Below are 23,974 nucleotides of genomic sequence, written 5' to 3'. Positions count from 1 at the left end.
TGATGCTTTTTAAAATCAAAGGCAGTTAATAACAAAAACCTTGATTTTATTTATTTTTTTTTCAAGGAAAAACATTTTTTTATAATGTACAGTACATGTAGCTTCATGGTAATTAATGATTCACTTGAGTACCTTCTGGATTTTCACATATTATGGGTATTCTAATTTCAGTCAACATTAAGCCTTTACCGTGGATGAAGGAATGTTCTAAATTTACGTGTATTTTCTAATGTAATTCTCATGACAACCCTACAAGGTGGGTACTGTTACCCCCCGCTTTGGAGCTGGGGAACTGAGATGCCAGTACGTGAGGGAGCCCTGGCAGTCTGACTCTAGCACCTTAATAAGGCCATACTTCCTACCCTCTTTGTGGTGCCATGGACTGGTCCATCCACAGTAAAGAGTCTGGCCTGATGCAAAGGGCTCTATCTGCTTAGAGCAAACTTTCTTCTTTACCCACAATCATCATAATCATCAACTTCAGTAAGGAAACAGAAGGTTTGTTTGAGTTGTACTGACCAGCAAGCAAGAGCTCCATGAACCGACATTACCGTAAGGACTTCATTTGTGCAACACGGCGTGTGCCCGTGTGTGTGTGTCTCTGTGTGTGTGTGCGCACGCGCGCGCAAGCTCGCTCACGCACATAAACGGATGCACAGGAGAATAGTTACCAAAGTATGAGTAAAAACCTTGATTTTACATAGGACACAGGGGAAACAAAATCAGAACACTTACGAGATTTTAGCTCATCTAACACCAGAAGATCTTCATCAAGCTGCCTCGTTCTGACCCAGTGCTTCCAGGCGTTTACCCCGTACGTGTACTTGAAAGGGAAGCTGCATTCCGAGTTGTCAGAACTGTCGTCATGACACTGGTACCCTGACACTGCCTTCCTCTTGGCTCCCTGGTAGTAAAACACCACTGTCAAATCTTCTTTTTCTTAAGCCTATATTATTTCATGACTTTATGTAAGCCATCTCTCAACAAATGCACATTACAAAGAAATATATTTACATGATCAGAACTGACTGGAATTTCTGATCTGAGAACAGTTACCTATGACATTACTTGAAACCTCTCTCCAGGAATGCTGTATTTCTGCATAAACTACTTGGTACAACAAAATCATATTAACTACTGCTGTGAGTTGAGAGTCACTGATGATGAGAAAATACATAAATGACAATTAAAATCTGAAATAGAAGGATTCCAAATGTTAATGTAAGAGAGAAACTGAAGAACTTCTTGAAGACTCCACCTCATAGGAGATGACTCCTCAACTCCTTTCCACTTTCTTGATGGTACTGTTTGCTGTACAAAAATCTTAAATTTGGATATAACCCAATTCATCTATTTTTTTCCTTTCGTTCCTGTGCTTTTGGTGTCGCATCTAAGAAACAGTGTCTAACCCAAGTTAATGAAGATTTAGGCCTATGTTTTCTTCTGAGTTTTAGAATTTCAGTTCTTACATTTAGATTTTTGACTCATTTTGAGTTCATTTTTGTGTGTGGTGTCAAGTAAGAGTCCAATTTCATTCTACTGCAGGTACTCACTCCTTTTCAATTTTTCCTTTCTTTCTTTTTTGGAGAAATTTGTGAAAGTCATCTTTTTTTTTTTTTTTTAAAACCTTGCTTTACGTTGGAAATCAGAAATACAGAAAGTTGTTAATAAAATGTTCAGAACAATGATATCCGTTCGTACATTTAGATTTGGGATCCCTGAATGACTGAATTGTCTAGCACGTCTTCCTATGTGCTGGGACGCTTCAATGAGACCAGATATAACAAGCTGTGTACCTCAACCTCATCAAAAGTAACAATGGAAAAAACAGCTCCCTAGAAAATAGTCTCAGTTGTTGTCTAATAATTGAATTTACTTTTTTAGCAAATATGTAAACCTTTTATCAATGACCACCTTTTATCAAGATAAAAATTAAAAATAAAAAGTTGCAATAATATTCACTCTTCGTCTATGAAACTACAACTAAATAGGATATATTTTTATTACCTAGAAATGAAGTAATAAAAGCTTTACCTCTTAAGTCTTTTTAATTCCAGAAAACAAAGTACCTTCCCACATTCTCAGGCACAACTGAAGCTCAAGTACCCTTGCCCTCTACTACACAGAGACAGGACATGAATGCAAGAATACTGTTAGGTTTCATTACCTTTTTTTTAGATCGAGGTCTAGGCTGTTCCTCATATTCTTCTCCAAAAACAGGTGGTAATAAAAACTCATTTTCCATATCAAGCTCCTCAGCAGCTGACAATTGAAACAGAAGAACTTTCATTTCAAACATAATAGCACAGACTTACGCTCTATAAACTCAGCCAACGAAGGACCACCCACTGAATGCGCACAGGCACCATGCACAGGGCAGCCTGTGCTGGGTGGAGAACAAACCATTTTCTCTACCTAACCTGGTCTATAAGTTCTGATAACGCCTGTTCATACTCTTAAAACACATGTACAATGCGTATCAACACAGAATTTTGTGGAAGTGTGTGATAGAAAAATTACTAAAACCTGAAATTTAATTATAAGATCTAAATGGTCTCAGTACAAATCTGTTTCAATCTATTAAATCTTTTCCAATGTAAAAGGCTTTACATTCTATTCAATACGCGTATTGGCCATCGATACAGAAAATAAACAATGAAAAACAGAACACATTTCTTTTACAACAAAAGACCTGAAAATATTTGTTTCCCTTTGAAGGTTAACTTAATTTTCAAAAAGATTTTAAGAAAAATACTATCAATATTTTATTTAAATTTTTAAAAAGACACCAACACTTCTATATCTGTAAAAGTTTCTATAATGAATTAGTTTTAAGAAAGTTTCTTTTTAAGGCTCTGGGAAATTCCTTTTAAGGTCCTACAATTCAACATACGCTTCATTTTGGAAGTTAACTGCTGAGCTTTATCTGGATAAAAAAGAAAAGACCAATAAAATAACAGTACAGGCAATGACATGAACATTAGATTGTTAATGATCATAACCACGATTGTGACACCATAACTAAAGTGCAGAACCACACTTCGCACTGAAAGAACAAAACAGCATTTTTACTACCTCTGGGGAAATCTATTTCAATGTCCAAATGTGGTTCATATGGTACATCAGGCATGTTGGACTGTGTCTCTGGGTCAGAGTTCTTCAAGAGATCTGAACCAATTATGTCCGTTTCAATAATTACACCTGTAATCAAGCCATAATATCATCAGAAATCAAAATAGAAAACTGCAACACTACCTACATATAATCTGGCAAAAACCATTTAATTGTAAACGCAAAATAGGAATCCTTATATTAATACGTACAAAACGAAAAAGCATGCAGCTACCTTGAAATGTAAGCTACTATAAACTTTGTATTAGATAATCATGAATACACAAAAACTTTCAATCTTGTAAGTTTTGACTGCCCCTCTACAAAGTTAAAAAGCATGCTTCAATAGTAAAACAACTCTGTAGAGTGTTTCTAAGAGCAATCTCTTGTCAAAAATAAACTTACGAGCATGGCTAACTGTAATTTTCAACATTCTTTTTGAATTGTGACCTAGGTTTTCACATCATTCAATATATGCTTATTCACAACTGGCTTCGAACGTTTTGATCGGTTGCTTTAAACACGTTTGTACTGCAACCCAGTGAGAAAGGCATTTTATTGAGTTCAGGGTAGTGGTGGGAAACAGAGACACATGCATACACACTGGAAACAAAAGTTTCACAAAACAATACCCTTTCTAGGAGGGATTCATGCTGACATATTTTTTCCGTTTCTTTCTTTTAAAAAAAAAAAAAAAAAACAACAAAAAACCCCCCCAGCAGAAAACACTGGCTGCAACCCACTAAATTCATTTCACACTGCCTAACAGAGTGCTTCCCAAACACTGTCACCCACGAGACGCACTGTGCTCTGGGTGAGGGGGAGCAGGAAGCTCAGGGCGGCCCCGGTGGGCTGAGGCCGGAGAAGCATTCCCAGAGACACACGTCCTGCTACACCGTTTGCCAAGCACTGCCCTAGCAGAAGTTAGGACAAACGCTGGCTTAGATAATGCAACTTACTTTCTTAGTATAAATCAGTAAGACAACATTGGGGATAACCATCATAAAATAAGAGTTTGAATTATAAAAGCCTACTACAACTTAGTTTTGTGTCTGAGCTCGTCCACTGAAACGAGAATAACTTAGAGTCGATTTTACAAGTTAAATCCTGTTAGCAATTAAAACAGGGACCGTACGAGTTCCTGGGCTCAACATCGGAGAGCACCTGCTAGATACAGTGCGGGCCTCATAACCCGAAATCCACTTTTGCTGCCGCCTGCCCACACCCGCTCAGGCTGACGCACAGCGACAGCCCGGCCTCGTTCTAACAGCGGCCCCCCCCAACCCCGATGTCGCCCCCCACCGCGCCCCCCCAGCAGCGGGGGACTCACCGTGGATGTCGGCGCCCTCTGCCTTGCCCTCGTCCTCAGCCACGTTGGCCACTGTCGGCAGCTCTGCGCCCAGGGCATCTGAAGAAACGGTGCTTTTGAGCTCCTGGGCTGCCGCGGGGACCTTCTCACTGCTGGCTGAGGGGGCGGGCAGAAACACGGGGACCGGCACCTGAGTAAGCAAAGGGCTGACCGTCAGGCTCACGCAACACTACAAGGTATTTCTCCAAACTGAAAATCGCTCTGACACGTGATCTACTTCATAATGCTGCGTTGGTTAAAAGTTCTGGAAAGAACACGTATGTTAAGTATCACAAAGAAAGCCCCGAATACAAGCAACTACTTTTTGAAGTAACAATTAAAGTAATTTCTGAGGCATTTCTGTCGCCAGGGGACTACAGTACAGTAGCCAAGCCCTGACACAGTGTCCCCAGCACTGCAGGGGATGACATTCATATGAGCCTCCATTCCATGTATCAGTTGTAAACCTTATGGTTCACAAATCTTTCGTTCTAAAATGAACACAAATATGTTTATTACACAGTATGTGTAAAGCAGGTGCAGACCATCAGCTGAACTTCACTCTCAAGGACGAGCACTTACCTGATTACACACAGAGCACCCCTGGCAAAGCCTCAACCAGACCCAAGTGTACTGCTGAAGAAAAGCCAAGCCTCCACCCTCTGTCCCACCAGCGTCACTGAAGTAGTCACTGCCACCCCAGTGCTGCCCCGCCTGCACCTGAGAGATCTCAGGAGGAAGGGGAGCTGAAAGTCTGACTTACGGGCACAGGAACGGTCATGGGCACGGGGATGCTCTGGCTGTACATGTGCATGGGCACCGGCACGTACACGGGCACCGGGATGGGCACCGGGACGTACTCTGTCCTCCACTCACCATCTGGGGGGACAGAACGTGTTCAAGGAGCAACGTCAACCATGACCACCACTTAAAACACAGCTGCTCAGTCAAAGTAATTTGATAACAAAGAAAAATTTAAGTGCCTCAGTACCCATTTAAAAGAAGTTCCCAGTTTTCACAAAATTAGGTAAGTTAAAAACAACAGGGACTTCCCTGGCAGTCCGATGGTTAAGACTCCACGCTTCCACTGCAGGGGGCACAGGTTCCACCTCTGGTCAGGGAACTAAGATCCCACATGCCGCGCGGCGTAGCCAAAGACAAACCAACCAACCAACCAAAAACAACAAAACTGAATGCAGTAGCTGTCCTAAGTTACAGACAGCACAAGCAGAATTTAGACCTTTTTTTTTTTTTTTTGGCCACGTGGCATGTGGGGATCCGACCAGGGATGGAACCTGCGCCCCCTGCGTTGGAAGAGCGGAGTCTTAACCACTGGACCTCCAGGGAAGTCCCTAGACTTTTTTAAAATAGAAAGAAAACATCTTTTAAAGTATTATATATAGTCCCAGACACTCTCACACCCCCACAAAAAGGTTTACTTAATCAAACAATCAGAATACAGCTAACATTTAAATTTGATGAAAATACCTATCTGAATGATTTCAACTCATTCTGACAAGGAAACAAAATAGTTACGGTTATAGACCGCACTCAAAGAGATGGTTTTCTCAGAAGAGCACTGTATCTTTAGTGGGTCTTGGCCCCCAAGGAAATTTTTGATACAGCGTTTTAATCACTGGTGATGTAACTTGCAGGCCTTTGTTAGAGATTGATCTTAATTAATGATTTTTAATGACATGCTGTATTCTAAAGGCATGTCTAAAACCAGATAAGCAAAATCAACAGAAAGTAACAAAGTGACCCAACAAATCTATTCTGTAGCCCATTATTTGAGAAAAGCATGGATTTCACTCAGCGAGTGTCAGGATGCAAGTCACCTGTCTGACAAGACTTGCTCTGCATGTGCGGTTTGCAGTAAGTTGCCTTCGTCATGGTCAAAGGTTTGCACAGAACTGCCTTGTTCTTCATCTCCTTGTTGGGGGTTGGAGAAGGGGGTGGTGCTGAGCCCTACAGAAAAGCAAAGAGAAACATTTTTATTTCTGCCTCTAATTTTTATTACTTTATGCTGTTAATAATATCTGGTTTCTAGGTCCAGCAGGGGGAACACACAAAAGTGGAAGACTATAACCAATTTATGCTGTTTCTACTATGTTTACCAAAATCTTAATCTGGAAGGATCAACATGAATCTATCCCAACTACTGGCGAAGCAGTAGTAATCGTTCATTCTACAGATTTGTGTTTTTCGAAGGATACCACAGCATACTTTTAAAAATAACATAAAAGTCTCACTCTTAAGTAAAAAAGCAAGGTTGTTAACCTGAATTTTGAAAATAATTAGACTCTTATTATGGCTTTCTGATACTCTAACTGCTTATACGTGGTGCTAAATCTGAAAAGAAAAATGATGAAAATTATTACCAAAAATGTTATCAAACTTTGTGTTTCCTCTGTCCCAACCACTGCAATTTTAGGACCGTCTCCTCTCGATACACTCAGATGTTTCAGTCTGTTCACCACAGTACCGTTTACACCACAGAAACACACACACACGCTGTAAAGCAAGCTGCAGCTCCGTGCCTAAGAGGCGACACGAAGGTGCTGTGCACACCACCTACCGCTACGGGGAAAACGACACAATTCAGAGTTCCGGGTCTTCGGGTGCCAAGCGCACACAGCTCCTGCGCACACGGAACCCTCGCTCCGTAACGGAACTCACTCCGCACTCCCCGCCCCCGCCCCCCCCCCCCTCCCCGCGCACGCATGCGCAGCAGGCGGAGCCCGAGTCCCGGAAAGCAAGGGCGCCTCGCGCCGCCGGTCCCGGGGCTGCGCTGCGTGGGGGAACCCGCGCGTCCCGGCGGGACTCGCGTCAGAAACGAAGCCCGCGTGGTCTCCCGGCGCTTTGCCCGGGCCTCTCCCGGCCCCGCGGCAGGACCCCAGGGCAGTATCTCAGCCGCGGTCAGGGCACAACTCCCGGGGGGGTCTCGGGTCGTCTTCCAGCAGCGATTCTGCGGCTTTGCTCTGCCACCTTGTCCTGTCTCCCCGCTGGGCTTGGCCACCTTTTCTGCCACAACTGCCTCCACTCATCCGTGTGCGATGCGCACCATGTTTTCAACGCTCCTCTTTTTATTTTCTGTAACACCTTCCAAGACGGACATTTTCCACGCAGTCTCGTCAAACATCTTCCAACGCCACTCATTTCCCGAGCGGCCTCCTGATGCTGCGCCGGGCGGGGCCCGTCCCCGGGGTCCTCGCTGCAACTGGGCCTTGAAAGCCCAGCGCGCCCTGCTGGGGCTGGGGGTGGGGGAGGGGGAGGGGGTACTCAGCGTCTCGGGGTGGTTTCTGAGTCCTCCACCGCAATGGATAACATCCGACAATCAAAACCCGAAAGCTCAAGGTTTTCATCCTGGAGGCCGAGTTCAACGTCTAGGATGATGCAGCTGCGAAACCAACCCCAGAATATTTCAGACACCACCCCTACTTTTTCTGTCCCGCCCCACGGACGGGCACACGGGCCAGGTTCCCCTCTAAGTGCTCGTCGTCTGGGGCTCTATGGACCAGAGGGTTGCACTTGGTCACCCTTGGCCTTGGCCCAAGAGCAAGGTCACAGAGTCTCAGAAGGATTCAAGTCAGGGCTTCGAGATCACTTGCATTCGGTAGGTTCGTTTTACCAATGACCTTGCAAAAACTAGCCAACCTGCATCTTCCTGCAAGCGCCAGCAGCCCCCTCTGCAGAGCCCAGACCTGCAGAACCCACCGGGGCCTGCAAGGCCCACATTTTTCACATGTGAGTGGGCCAGCACCGGCACAAAGAGGCCACCCTTTCCCTGATCCTGGTGACAGGCTGTGAGCTGACAGTCTCACCACACTGCTGGTCACTGTGCTGTGTTGTAATCAGTCATAAGCTCACGAATCCACAAATTTAGTCACCATACCATCTTTCCCACAGCTTCCCCACGTACTAGAGTTTACCTTAGCCCTACAGACGCTGGATTTCTTATCCCTCTTTATAAATGAACCATATCGTTCATCCACGAAACTGAACTCACACAGGTCCCCCAGTCAGACACACAGCACCTTCTGGTGCTTAACCCAGCAGCAAAATCACCAACACAAAGCACAAAAATAGGAAAAACTGGCACTCGTCAGACTGCGAAGAGGGCACTTGCTTAAAGCATAAGCTGAGAGGAGCTGGTCAAGCAGCCCCAGGGGCCCACAACCCTGGACACTCACAGTCTGCACATGACCTCAACAGCTAGTGGGCACTGATTCAGGGGTGACAGACACATCTTAGAGAGCTGGCCAATTCACAAACATGAAAGGGTACTAATAAAAAACGGTATACGGTGGATCTCTCATGAGTTTCAAGTCATGCTCATGGCCAAGGGGGCTGGTCCCGTGTGAGCTCATTCTACGCTCACCAGGATTTCCAACCCTGTGCCACGGAGCTGGTCTGACGTCACCGCCGTGCAACATCAGGCAAGTCACTCGGTCTCCTGGGCCTCAATTTTCTCAACTGTAAAGCGGGAGGAACAGTTAACAAACAGCTATTGAGTATCTACTACATACCAAACCTGGGTAAGTTGGGTCTGAACTGGGAAATACTCTAGAACCCCCTTATGAACCAGGGGTCAAAGTCACAGACATCCTAGGTTAATCGTCATTCTGCCGACAGGGCACTGTATCGACTAAACTATGCCACCTGGTAAAAACCGACACTTGATAATGCTTCTTACTTTTCTGTTGGTCAACAGGCAGGATCTACACCTACTGATAATGAATTCTGAAGAAGGATCCCAAATAATGAAAATTATAATGACGAAAGCCACCACACCTCTTGAGCATTTGCTATATGGCCAGGGACCATAAGCTCTAGACCATGTCTATGTCCCCCTAAAATCCACACTCAGATCTAATCCCCAAGGGGATGTCGTGTGAAGGTGTGGCCTTTAGGTGGTGATTCGGTCATGAGAGCAGAGCCCTTGTGAATGGGATCAGCGCCCCTCATAGAAGAGACCCAAAAAAAACCCCTCCCCCACGTGAGGACACGCAACAAGACGGCCGTCTGGGAACCAGGAAGCAGGCCCTCAATAGACACCAGGTCTGCTGGAGCCATGATCTCAGACTTCCAGCCTCCAGAACTCCGAGAAACACCTTCTGTTGTTTAAGCTGCCTCGCTTATGGCATCCTGTTATATAATATATAGTAGCTCAAAAGGACTAGGACACTATGCAAAGCACCAAAGTCACACACCTCGTGAAATGAATTCTTTAACCCTCTCAGCACCACAAGGGGTAGTAGATGTTTTCTCACTCCCATTTTACAGATGAGGAAACTGAGGCTCAGAAGCTGTACAGCCCAGTGGAGGTGACAGAGCGAAGAGTTCTGAAGTCAGGGTTCAAGTGGCTTCCCCAATGCAGGCCCTATGTCTCCAACACCACACGCCCTGCCCCCGTGGGTTAGTACTCTTGGTGACGACCCCGAGGAGGTTCCGTCTTCATGCCCACGTTACAGATAAGGGGAAAGTCCCACAAAGAACCGTGAAGTGACTTGCCCCAAACCCTACAGCTGAGCTCTCATCCAAGGAGAAGGTGGGAGGGGCTCTACGTGACAGGAGGTGATGGCTGCAAAGGCCCGTCCTTCCATCCGTCCCATGAGGCGGCCTCAGTGCTGCTGCAGGAGAAGAGTACCTGCTTCTGTGCGGGCGGAAGGGTGTCTTGAAGCCTTGGTCAAAGCTTTGAAACAAGGTTGGGAGTTGCCTTACGGCTGCGTGCAGGTGCCAAACAGGGAGTGATCATCTTTACACTCCTCAGCATGGATCAAGTGCCTGGTTAGAATCTGACAATTCAGCTGAATACTCCTGAGTTATCTGACTTAAAAATATATTACCACAAGGTAAAGGGCAGAACAGATAGGGGAGGAAAGCAAAGAAAAAAAGCACTCTTATTTGTCTAGGATTCTAATAATAGCTATTAACATCAAAACCAAAAACTGGGAATTCCCTGGTGGTACAGTGGTTAGGACTCTGCACTTCCATTCCATTTGATCCCTGGGCGGGGGAACTAAGATCCCACCAAAAACAAACACTGAATGGAATAATATAAAAACACCAATCTTTCATCTACATCAGAGATCCTAAACTGTGGTTACATGTTAAAATCACCTAAAGAACTTTTCAAAACTATAGAAGTTCTGAGTTGGAGCCCAGGTATTCGAAAGGTTTTGAAAACTCCCCAGGTAATTCCAATCTGTAGCCAGAGCTGGTTAACTCCTGCCCAGGACCACACGAGCAGAGGCTCACCATGATGCTGGTAAATGGCTCCCACAGAGGCCCCTGGATCAGGGTGGCTCCTGCAGGCGGGCACAAGAGGGCCGGCCCACTGTTCAGTGCAAGGCTCCTTTTATACAGAAACGGCCCCTTTCAGCCCACAAGAGCCTTGAAATGCTAATGTAAAAGCAGAATCTGATGTATTACACCAAGAGAAAGAAAAGCACTACAGAAAAACAAGAAAACAGAAAAAACCCCAGGAGAAAGCATTATGGAAGAACTCCTCAAGCTTGTAAACTCCCAGGGCCTGGCCCCCAGGACAGATCTCCAGACCTGTCTGAGGGGCATCCGCCTAGCCTGGCCTGCCTCCCGCTTCCCAGGATCCCCTCAGGTCCCTCCAAGTTCGGCCCCAATGAACAGTCTGGCCAAACACGCACGCCTCTGGACATTATTATTCCTCCGACTTTTCATCGTCTACTGGCAACCTTCTACTCAGCTGTTCAGAAGTTTTGTCACAGCTGCCAGGACCGCATACACTCAACCATTTCAAATGCACCATTGCTACTGCCCTAAAGATGCAGCTGGGATGAGCGCTTCAACGCAAATATTTCATATGTCTATCTCGCCCAATGTGGGTAAGGGCCACAATTAATTAATTCACCTTTATATTCCTTAGCAGGTAGAAAAGGACCTGTTTCTATATCGGGTAATTTAGCAGAATATGAATGCTTCAACTGTCTCAACAGAGGAAAGTAAAAAAATCTTTTATTATTACAATCAGATTAAAATGGTCTAATTACTTTTTCTCCCCACATGATGAAAGTCAGTATTTAGCACTTTACTTAAGCAATACTTACTGTCATTTTGGTTCGGGACGTCTGACAACCCTGATCTAAAAAAAAAACAAATTTAAAATAAGACAAATATCACTTTCTTCAGCATTTTCTGAAACCATATTTCTCATTAATTTTTACTGATTTTTAAAATAGTTACTGAAGAAAATATATTTTAAGTTCTTTCAAGTAAAGAATATGAGATTTGAGAGCTGAAATACAGAGCTAAGTAGTGGAATTAAACTCTTTCCCCCATTTTGTCCCCTCAGAAAGTATACACTGCTTTGGGAGCAATACTATGTTCTTAGATTTAACTCATTTATTAAATAAGTCTAAAGGGTTTTCGTTGTTTCTCCTACCTACCCCCAGCACATACAATTTGCTGAAAATAGTTTTCATTTAAAATTGCAAGTGACACATGATAGGCAGATCAACTTTTTTACAATTTTTCTTATAATTCTGTTTAGCTTCTCTCTACCCCCAAGTAGACTCTATTTTTTTCAACTAGCATTAAATTTTTAAGAGAATAAAACAAAAAGCAGTGCATCTACAGAAACATCACTGAAGGCACTTCCACCCAGGGAAACTACGGAAGTTGCTATTAAACTATCTCTGAAATCAACTGTCTGTTATCATTACCTTGAATCCAGATCTCTGGAACTAAAAACTGCTTTACAGGTTTTTCAAGGTACTACCCTCAACGATCACATACCATAATGTAAGTTTTCAGGTCCTTTCTGGGTTGTCATGTTGGGCTCGTTCTGCTGACAGTAGAAACGCAACAAGCAGTGCTGGTCGCAGAAATGCTTCATCTCCCCTCGCCACTGCACCCTCTCCCTCAGGGTGCCTTGAGATTTACAGCAGTCACACCTTGCAGCCTTGACGACAAAAGGAAGGTGTCAGACATCTCCCACGACAAGGTTTAAAAAGTCAGACATGTATTTTACAAGATGTCTAGATGTTTCAGTGACTGTTGTCAAATGTGATAAAACAATGTCTGATAAAGAAAAAATTAAGATTGTAATATAAGTCATAAACATACAGTAAAATCCACAAAAGTTTAAAAAGTAGCAATTTACCTAATTGTCAAAATCCCTTTCTATACTTACCAGAAGTCAAAGACCAGCATTACAAAGATAGGCTAACCAAAAAAAACCGAACAGTGGTAGACCAAATTGGTACGATGTATTTTTTTTTTTAGAATTTTTTTTTTTTTTGATATGGACCATTTTTAAAGTCTTTATTGAATTTGTTACAATACTGCTTCTGTTTTGTTTTGGTTTTTTTGGCCCGAGGTATGCGGGATTCTCAGCTCCCTGACCAGGGATCGAACCCGCACCCCCTGGATTGGAAGGCAAAGTCTTAACCACTGGACCACCAGGAAGTCCCGGTACAATGTATTTTAATATTACAAAATAATTTTGAGAGCCATAATGATATACTGGTCGAAGTCTCCCACAATCACGCTACACTGAAAATCTCTGATTAATGAACAGATTTCCCAGGTTCAACTGAGCTCATAATGGACCCATTTATACAACTGTACAGACCAGAATAATTTTGAAACCAGCTCTTATGCTGAGAAAACCGTGGATGTTAATTTGAAACGTTTTGTTTCAATAGTTTAATATAATAAATTTGAAGGGCTTTAATACTGTTTTTTTTTTTTAAATTTATTTTTGGCTGCGTTGGTTCTTTGTTGTTGCACAGGGGCTTTCTCTAGTTGTGGTGGCTTCTCTTCTTGCGGAGCACAGGCTCTAGGTGCGCGGGCTTCAGTAGTTGTGGCTCACGGGCTCTAGAGCGCAGGCTCCAGCAGTTGCGACACATGGGCTTAGTCGCTCCGCAGCATGTGGGATCTTCCCGGACCAGGGCTCGAACCCGTGTCCCCTGCCTTGGCAGGCGGATTCTTAACCACTGCGCCACCAGGGAAGCCCCAATACTGTTTTAATAACAAGAACTTCATGTCTTAAAACACTCGGTATTTAATTAATTAAAAAACAATTATATTTTAAGATCACAAATGTGAACTACATCTAGGAAAACAATCAGCCCTAACTAGTCTACAACTTAATATGCAAAATAAAACCAACTAAAATTCATACATAAAAAGTTATACTTCATGATGGTGAACCAATTAATCTAGGGACAGATTTTTGAGAGATTCCATTTTACCTAGATTTTGCCCATTTTCACTATTTCTTAACATCTTGATCAATGAGGGGGCCAAAAGGTATAACAATCAATTTCAAATATAGTACCTTTCATAATTAAGTTTTTTATCTACTTACAGTAGAAATAAATTACTGTAATTTTAAAAATTGCCCTTTAGTTTAGCCACCAACTTAGAAGTTTTGACAAAGCAGTAAATATTAAGTACTTGGTAGCTGGTAACAGTCACAGCTGTAGCTTTCCCTCACTGCTCTAATCACCTAGACTTTTATATTGTGGGTTTGGAAACCACTCACTTTATGTCTCCACAGGAGTCCCATGAATCAACACTACAACAAATTCCTGGCTGGCACATGAACACAGGGCTGTGTGGGTGAACAGGTCTTATGTCACAGACATACCCCAGGGTCAGAACACAGGCTCTTTATTTCTCCAGGTCAGGGATTTCTCCTGCCGAATAAATGTTAAACCAATGAAGATTTGCAGTATAAATTATGACTATTAAGTGATGCCAATATCGCATCTCTTGTCCGAAAACTTGTGAGTTTAAATGTTATACTGCTGGTAATATAACATGGTAATCTCAATAATATTAGCACTCACTATCAACCAGGTCCTAGTTTACTCAATAATAAAAAAAAGTCCCTACGTAAAACTCTCACCAGCAAAGACTGTTCTTTAAAATAATCATTGAAGTGCTCCAGGTTTCCGGGATTTTTTCCTTTTTATACTTTATACTCAAAGAAAAGCCAAAGCACCACGGGAGGAACTGAGTCTAAACAGTCAAGAACACAGCAAAAGTGAAGATGAGACCTGAGAACAAAGGCCAGGCTGCCCTCTCCATTCCACAAGCCTCACAACAGGGTGGGAAACTAAAGTCCCAATACAGTAAGTGACTTCTTAGGGCCAAATGCCAAAGTGCAGAGGCAGGATTCAAAGCAGACAGTCCAAGTCAAAACCAAGGCTTTATTTAGTGCACCAAGTTACAAAGACAATGGAAAAACAAATGAGTTAATATGAATAACTAGAAATAAAAATCCTAACAGATGTAAAATGCTGCAAGAAGGTTCTCAGCGTAACATCTAAAACCCAAATCAATTTGTATACAACTTGTATTTGTATACAACGTACTGTGCTGACTCTTTGTATACGGTAATATTTCCACTTACACAATAATTTAATAGGCCTAGAGCCTACAACCAAGCACATTCCACCCAAAGAATCTGAACAATAAAATCGCTTCATTATTTTATAATTATAGACATTTGGAATTCTGTCCTAACAACACTTTAAAGCTCCTTTCTTCCAGGAAGTTCAAAACAAATTTAGATGATTTCATTAAAAAAAAAAAAAAAAAAAAAAAAGGAGCAAGATTAGTGCTAATTTGCAAATGGCAACAAAATATGTATGTATTTTTTCAGGAAAAAGGATAATAACAGAACTCAATACTAATTCAAGCTTAATACCATAATCAAAATTTTAGAGGCTGTGAACCTCTTGTTTTTTGGCTTGTTTTTTCCTTTTGCAGCCACTCATACAAACTCCTGGTAAAGTGTCTGAAACCACGCTAAATGGAAAAATCTCATTAATGCCCATCATTCGTTACCGACACCGACACCGACACCACTACCTCCTACTCACGAGACAGGACTCTTAGGAAAGCTTAACATTCCTACAGCGTAAGAACTGAAGTGTGACACATGTTTCTGGTTTAACAAACACTTCGTGGTTTTCCTGTCTGTGAAAAATCAAGGGTTGTGTATTATTTTGAGGAGGAAAAAAAAAAAACAGTTACTGATTCAAACAATCTAAATTAATAGGCAGGTACTAACTAAACTCAATTCAAAAACCTGATAATAAAACCGCTCAGCTAATCCAGGAGCCTCCTCTGCAGTAACTGAGGAAAGGTCATTGGACCTACACTGACACAGCCCCTTACCTGTCTTGGACAGTTTGAGTTGATGTATACACATCCTTGTAACCTTCCACCCTCTTGTTGCCCACTTCCCCAGTCAGACCTAATTCTGCAAGGGGGAACCATGAACAAAATGAAACAGGGGATTTTATGGTCATTTATTTAAAAAAAGAATGCAGTAATAAAAGATTGGGCACTGGATACTATGCAAAGCATTCAAGTGATAAGAATTCTTCAGTTACCCAAAGGTACATTTGAAGCGAGAATATTAGTTATTTCCTTTCAAAACTTAATGTCAAAAACAATGAATGATTTTCTAAAATCAATATTTCTGGCAGTTTATAGACAAAAAAGAAAAACATAGAAGCCCCAAAATATTTTTCATTCAGGTATCCTTTTATGAATAAGGCTTATTAAAATGTAATTATTAATTTGATTACAGCCCAAAGTCATGCTGTTCGACTGTTGGGGCATTTGCACTGAAGAATTTAACACTGTCACCCTTCACTGCTGGTTTTTAAGGCAAATCAAAGCCTGTATTAGGGCTTCCCTGGTGGCTCAGTGGTTAAGAATCTGCCTGCCGAGGCAGGGGACACGGGTTCGAGCCCTGGTCTGGGAAGATCCCACATGCCACAAAGCAGCTAAGCCCGTGCACCCCAACTGCTGAGCCTGCACTCTAGAGCCCGTGAGCCACAACTACTGAGCCCGCGAGCCACGACTGAGCCCACATGCCACAACTACTTAAGTCCACGCGCCTAGAGCCCGTGCTCCGCAAGAGAAGCCACTGCAGTGAGAAACCTGCACACTGCAACGAAGAGCAGCCCCCGCTCGCCGCAACTAGAGAAAGCCCGCGTGCAGCAATGAAGACCCAACGCAGGCAAAAAAAAAAAAAAGAAAAAAAAGCCTGTATTAAAAAACTGTACTAGCTTTTATTCTATTACAATACTAAATCCTTTTTCTCCAAACAATTTAAACTTATAGAAATGAAAAGAACTATCCTCCCACCTGGTTTCACATTATGCCTGGAAACATTAACTTTGAGGAAAAGTAAAACCTACTTCCTTCTAAAGAGTTATCTGGGAGAAGAAAAAAACATTAATTTTATTCTCAGCGTTTTTTGGTTGCATGATTTCAATGGCTTTTGTATTCTAATTTTGAAGAGACGGTATTTAATTAACCTCTATTTTAAATCCAAAAGCAAACCATTTTACAGGCCTGAAGACACAGATTATTCAAAATGTCTTGTCAAGTTAAACAAACATAGGCGGAAATTTTAAAAATATAATATCAAATACTTAAATTTAAACAAACAAAAATGTAAAGCTCTTGAGACTGTAGGTAAATACGGCGTGTGCTCCTCTGTGGCGGCAGCAGCTGGGCTGGCTGCTCTCGTTGTAAACATTCCTTGATGAGGCACTTTTTATAGATTATGGGTCACATTTTCTAATGAACTAAAATCTAAAATTCTGAGTTCTTAAATTTAAAAAGTGGAAGGGGAAAGAAGGTCAGGAAAAAAATCATAATTTGGTTGGGACTCAATTTAACACATTTTCAAGATGACCATGTAATGGTAGCAGTGGCTGAGGGGACTCATGAGAAACGTCAGAAAAGACAGCTGCTCGAGCAGAAAGCACAGAACACAGGGATTCTCTGACTCAGCACTGGCTGCCTCTACACAGGGCCCAGTTAATTAGGAAGGGCAACTGCTTCCTCATTTTGAAGGTTGTAATCCTATTGATTACGTTAAAAATCATCACTGTTGCTTGCTTTACAAATTCCTACCATGTGTCTTTACTCCTCAGGTTAGTACAGTTTGTAATAATGCTATTGTATATATTATACAAAGATTTGTGGGGTTTAAAGTAAGACAAGGAATAATAAAAACGTTTAATGTACAGAATACTGACATTAAACATAAACAGATAACTGTCACTAGTTATTGAACTTTCTGAAATGCTCTGCCTCATTGAAATTTCATCATTGAACTTATAAAAACATTAGCTACAATTATCCTTTACATAGGAAACTGGAACAAATGGCACCATCTAGAATAATTTGGTCTTTTGCCAAAGAACACTTCTTTGCTTCCCAAAAAGGAAAAAAAAGGAAACCGAAAGATTTCTCTCTTTTAATTATAAGTAATATAAAAGAGAACAGGAAGAATCAAAGAAAGAAGCCAAACAGAAATACAGCCCATGTGCTGTGAACAAGAAACAATATCCTCCAAGAAAGATTATTTGAAAGAATTGAAGTTTTGAGTTCACAATCACACGATTGGACAGAAATTTGTATGATAAACTAATGACAGGGGTTCCTCAATATCACACGGTAACAACCTCTGTGTCAAACAGCAAAGCAAATGGTGAAAAGGGTGACAGACAGTAAGAACAAAATGGAGTTTCCACATCTGTGCCCACTAAATACCTGCATCCAAAACCAGTTTTTAAAAATAAAACCTCCTGAACAGTGGAGGAAAAGGTATATTTGTGTGCTAAACTGAAACTGAGCGCTTAGAGCCATCAAAGTAACATTTCCTGAGTGATTTCTCATCTGTCTGTAACAAGGTGCTGGTTCAGACGGAAAGGGATGCAGCCTCCCGTGTGTTAGTATTTGTGCTGTGTGTTTCTAAAATGTGAACCTTAATTCTAAGGCTTAAAGTAGTCAGAAACAACAGTAAAACAGTGAAGTAACTTTAAAAGTGCAACAAAATCTTAGCCTACAACAACTTGGAAAGTATCTTGTTCCTCTCTTTATTTAAAAAGATGTTTGGGGACTTCCCTGGCGGCGCAGTAGTTGGGAATCTGCCTGCCAATGCAGGAGACACCGGTTCGAGCCCTGGTCCGGGAAGATCCCACATGCCGCGGAGCAAGTGGGCCCGTGAGCCACAGCTACTGAGCCCACGTGCCACAACTACCGAAGCCCGCACGCCGAGAGCCCGTGCTCCGCAACAAGAGAAGCCACCGCGGGCTTCCCTGGTGGCGCAGTGGTTGAGAATCTGCCTGCCAATGCAGGGGACACGGGTTCGAGCCCTGGTCTGGGAAGATCCCACATGCCGCGGAGCAACTGGGCCCGTGAGCCACAACTACTGAGCCTGCGCGTCTGGAGCCTGTGCTCCGCGGCAAGAGAGGCCGCGATGGTGAGAGGCCCGCGCACCGCGATGAAGAGTGGTCCCCACTTGCCACAACTAGAGAAAGCCCTCGCACAGAAACGAAGACCCAACACAGTCATAAATAAATAAATAAATAAATAAAAGACCGTGAATTTCTTTAAAAAAAAAAAAAAAGAGAAGCCGCCGCAATGAGAAGCCCGTGCACCGTGACGAAGAGTAGCCCCTGCTCGCTGCAACTAGAGAAAGCCCGCGTGCAGCAACGATGACCCAACACAGCCAAATAGATAAATAAATAAATAATAAATGTATAAAAGAAAAAAAAGATTGAACCCTGTTATAAACTATGGACTTAGAAAAAAAAAAAAACAAAAAACACATCCTAAGTATCTAAAACAATCACCTGCCAATGTTCATAATTGATAAAGTACTCATCAAAAACATTTCTATTTTAGTGACATAAAGACACAAATTTTAGATAAATAATCCATTTTGTTAAACTACACTGCTGAAAATACAGATACGTCCTAGTTTGGGGGCCCAGGGGGCCGGCGGTACTTGCCTTGTAGTACCAGTCTTGGAACCGCCGGCAGCAGTCCTCGCTGCAGAAGTCCCTCACCACACCGTCCAGCTCCTTCGTCGCCCCCTTCTTACACAGCTGAGAGCAGTAGTTGCAAGTCACACACCTCAATCCTAAACGCCTTGCAAAATCCTGTTTGTACAACAGTTTGCAGCCTGAGAAATATAAGGTTTTAGTATTAAAACAAAAACTCATTTTTGAGGTAAGAAAGAGTTTACAGGCAAACAGAGCACTGGCTTTAGAAAGTGTTTATAAATTCACATATACAGTCCTCTTTCTCTCCTGATCAAAACTGTGAAATCTACTGTGATCAACACCAGCCTGTGAAAACTGGAACAGAACATGGAGTATTACATTAGATATGGTGTGGGTTCAAATAATTCATGTTCTAAGACTTTCAAATCTAGTCACGCTTCAGAACTGTTGTACCTGCTCTGTGTAATTATAATCCAATATAATCCTGCTTAAGTATCACAAACACACCACAAATGGGCATTTTAGAGAAACGAAAAGTGGAGACTGCTGAGAGGCACTGAGCAAACTTAAAGATACATTCAGCTAAGCAGGCATTTTAGCTAAATTCTCTAGCCTTACCCATCTCTGTCACCCTAAAGGACCTTCAGGGAAGTAAAACTGGTTTAATGACCTGTCCAAAAACAGCATTTTGTTATTCTATTCTTTAATCAAAACACTTCCTTTACGTACTATATAAATGCATTATTTTAACGGTCCTTACACTTAAATCTTACTTATTCCCTATGATATCTCTATAAGGATTAAATAATCTTCATGCTGTGCACTTAAGAATGACCTTCCACTCGTGTAGCTACCAAAACACTACCCATCCTTTAATAGGGACTGCAGTTGTTTCCTATGTAATTTACTTGGCAATTACTTATGAACTGTCCTTATGGCTTCTTTTCTGTTACTTCGCACTGTATCTTAAAACATGTTTAATATTTTACCTTTATTAGCTTTATCTTTCTAACTAGGTTTTGATGGTAGTACCAGGTATTATTACATGTTTTGTTATTTCTGACAGGTTCCAGCAGAGAACTAGGTGCAGTTAGAGAAAGCACAAAATATATTATTAAACAGGAAAAAAATACACGTCCTTTTTAACCTTTTATTGCCCAGAAAGTCCTTCCAATTGAAAATTATGTTCTTTAATGTCGATTATCTTTTTGTTGCAACTTGTTTTTCATTTTAGTTAAATCCATATAATCCAAATGATGCACCAAGATGCTTGATATGTGTGCTAGCCCTCAACACTAATGCACTCCGATTTGTGAATCACTGAGACCGTCACTGCACAAAAATTCAGGTAAAAGAGTTCAATTAAATTCAGAATCAATCTCTTTAATGAAACATTATGTCACTTTTCATTATAGCTGCAATCTTAACAGTAAACGTGGTTACTTTTCATCTGGGGGACTGAGCCTACATGAACAGGAATGCCTGCTGTAAGCAGTACCCTCTTGCAGACATGACCTCAAGTGTGAAATGTTTAATGTATAAACGGAGGCACTTGTTGAATGGACTAATAATCTTTTGATATTGCTGCAATTCCCTACTGCTTTTAGGATTTTCCAACCTTTTTCTTGCCTCTAACTGGCGGTAGGAATCGACAGAAAAAGTGGATCCAGGAAGAAGGGGAAAAAAAAAAAACAAAAAACCTGGAAAATAATTGATGAGGACAGCAGGTAGGAAAGCTGGGAGTCCAGTGCCTGGGGCCAAAGAAAGAACAGAGAGTGAAAGCCACAGAGCAGAATAGGACGTTTGGGGAAAAGTAAAAATAGAAAAAGCCCAAAACCCTTCGCTACAATCCTGGCTCCTATCTCTGGAGAATCGGAATGAGAAACAAACTTCATTTTTCTAATCTGCCGCCTGGCACCAGAGCAGCAAAAAGTATAAATGAGAGGAAAGAGAATTCCTGAATGTACTGCTACAAAAGCCAGTGTCTCCCTGGCATCCCAAATTGAAAACCTCAAAGTCTTTTCTGACTGTAGTAATGCCTCGTGTGATGTTCCTTCTGGTGTACTGAATAGCTTTGTAGACTAGGCAGTAAACGGGCAGGGAATGAAGCCAATGGAAAATAATTCTAATCCACTTGGAAAATCACCTTTCGTATCACGATTTGTCTGTTTAGAAGTAACGTGGTATGATAATGCTTTTAGTTTATTCTCAAAACTTCCTTGTAATGGAAAAACATGTCACCAAATTCTTCGAGATAAAAAACCCTGAGGCCCAGAGGTCTATAAATATATATAAAATAACAGTAGAAAAGCGAACTCAACTTTTCTGTTCAGCTATACTAAAATTGTACCACTACTCTGAACATACGTAGTTACATATTTTGAAACTATGTTGGCAAAAAATTAACAGTAAATATTAATGAAAGTTACGAACAACACTGTATATGCACTTGCCTTCACTACAGAAAGGTCTCTTAACTCCAGAGAAATTCACTGTTTCATGAAGAGTCTTCTCCTCTTGACAGTATTCGCAATATGTAACTATGCAGTGCAGCTTCTTATAGTCATCTGAACAAGTTTTGCTGCAGAATTGATGCACTTTGTTCTAAATGCACAATGGGAACCTTGGTAAGTATATGACATCCACCTCAAGAACAAGGTTAAGAAATACACAAGCCACTTTTACAGAAACAAAGTTAAATCATTTACCTACTTAATGTTATAATCCTTAGCGATACGTTTCCTATAGGCCACAGACACCCAGTGTAACTAATTCACTGCTACATTTAGAGGTAGCTCCACAAAATTCAATACCATTAACTAGCCTAAAATTACTCAGTGAAAGAATAAAAGTGTAAGTATCACTAAGACAAGATGGCAGTCTGGTGTTGCTAACAGGACTGGAGAAATGGGACGAAAACAATGGAAGATACAACATGGGTAAGCTACAAAAAGATAAGAACTATGACAATCATATCATTTTCACTCAAAAAGAAATATTCTTTGTTGAGTACAGTCAAGCAGACTCGATCGCATTCCTACCACAGCTTAATAGTGACAGACCTACTATGGGTAAAGTATTCCACTGGGGGTCATCGCACAGTGTGCGGCCAAGTGTGAGACTGAGTTGATTCCCTTGAATAGAGCAAGCTTAGTAATTATTTAGTTATTTCTCCTGGCCCCAAATCCACAAGAGCCAGAGCCACTTCTCAAATATCCAGCCGACCAGGAAAGGGCGGCAGCTTTTCTTTTCCCATTTCTCCGGTCCTGTTAGCAACACCAGACTGCCATCTTGTCTTAGTGATACTTATACTTTTATTCTTTCACTGAGTAACGTTAGGGTAGTTAATGGTATTGAATTTTGTGGAACCACGTCTAAATATAGCAGCGAATTAGTTAAACTGGGTGTCCGTGGCCTATAGGAAATGTATCGCTTGAGGATTGTAACATTAAGTAGGTAAATGACTTAACTTTGTTTCTGTTTTTTTTCAGGGCCTTCAACATCCTTCCTGCTGTGATTAAAGAAGGTTAACAGTCACGAAAACTCATCACTGGGTGCGGACAACAGTCTCAAAGAATGACTGGTTTAAAGGCTCTTGAGGCAGCGCCAAACACAATAACGAAACTAAGAAATTTTCTAGGGACTAAATAATAAAATTTCAGATTTCCGCAGTACTTTAGAAATCACGTAGTCCAGTTCTGGGGATCGCCTTCTGCCTGAGACTCAGATACTGCGGGACTTGCCAGGAGCCACTACTAGGTCTGGCTCAAGAGCAGCTGTTGTTAGCACTACACCTTGTACACCATTTATCACATACTCCGTGCCCTTAAAAACATGGGAAGACAGAATTGGCCGAAGGTGAACACTGCTCAAGGAGCAGCATCCAGCCAGGGCCCCCCTGTCCCATCCTCCTCCCACCCCCATCCACCCATCCACTCATTACTGCCCCCTTACTGAGCCAAACATTAATGCTCAGACGTTTCGCTATGGCAGAAAGATGTGGCAAAGTAAATCGTGGTAAACGTAAGGCAATGTAAGATACTACAGTTCACAGACAATACTTACAAAGATGGGGGGTGGGGAAAGAGATGGGAACAACACTGCAGAAACAAAAGACATCCCAGGTATGTGGCTAAAATGACATTCTGTGCACTACCATGAACATAGTATACTGCGGATATGACTTCAATAATTTTTTGTTTGACCTAGAAAGAAACAGATCCTTTCTTGGTGCTACTCCCACATAAAAAAAGCAAATAATCCAATCACCACAAAAGCTGAAAAACGAATCCTTACCCACTAAGAAATAGGTTCTCAAATGGAAATGCCATAGTTACTATACCAGACTTTCATTTCAGCACTAGGTAACATACACTAACAAAATAGGACTTGCCTCCCATTCCAGGATTTCTGGCTTTGAACAAAAGGAATTTTTGCAATAGTTGCACTTCAACTGAATATCACTTGGAGCTACAAACTGGCCGTTGGGAGATGACTGCATGCTGAGAGCCTAAAACAAAGCACAAAACACACCGAGTCTGAGGTGGATTTTAGAAGTTTCTTTTGTGACGACCATCAAATATCAACGACGTCCAGAAAACAGTACGTATCCTTCTTAAATACTTATCTCCTCAACGTATAAGATTACATTTCTGAATTCTGTCTTTACAAATACTACTATGCTAAGTTAGTTTTATGAAATTCAAGT

General features: G+C 41.8%; 1 protein-coding gene across 3 annotated transcripts in view; it reads right to left on the bottom strand.

The window, feature by feature from the left end:
* Window positions 1-23,974, bottom strand: part of LOC137751917 (zinc finger MYM-type protein 2) — an 89,364-nt gene that overhangs the window by 9,226 nt on the left and 56,164 nt on the right. For all 3 annotated transcript variants that reach the window (XM_068526589.1, XM_068526587.1, XM_068526588.1), the window contains 11 exons: window positions 23,660-23,776; window positions 21,720-21,870; window positions 19,273-19,445; window positions 12,233-12,398; window positions 11,545-11,579; window positions 6,298-6,427; window positions 5,223-5,338; window positions 4,442-4,610; window positions 3,076-3,201; window positions 2,168-2,262; window positions 736-904 (listed from right to left, as the gene is read on the bottom strand). In XM_068526589.1, the coding sequence (XP_068382690.1) occupies window positions 736-904; window positions 2,168-2,262; window positions 3,076-3,201; window positions 4,442-4,610; window positions 5,223-5,338; window positions 6,298-6,427; window positions 11,545-11,579; window positions 12,233-12,398; window positions 19,273-19,445; window positions 21,720-21,870; window positions 23,660-23,776 (1,447 nt within the window). The remainder of the gene's footprint in view (window positions 1-735; window positions 905-2,167; window positions 2,263-3,075; window positions 3,202-4,441; window positions 4,611-5,222; window positions 5,339-6,297; window positions 6,428-11,544; window positions 11,580-12,232; window positions 12,399-19,272; window positions 19,446-21,719; window positions 21,871-23,659; window positions 23,777-23,974) is intronic.

Source organism: Eschrichtius robustus, chromosome 18 (genome assembly GCF_028021215.1).
Source record: "Eschrichtius robustus isolate mEscRob2 chromosome 18, mEscRob2.pri, whole genome shotgun sequence".
NCBI classification, from domain to species: Eukaryota; Metazoa; Chordata; class Mammalia; order Artiodactyla; family Eschrichtiidae; genus Eschrichtius; species Eschrichtius robustus.
Note: the sequence above shows the minus strand (reverse complement) of the source record. Positions and strands in the feature narration are given on the sequence as shown.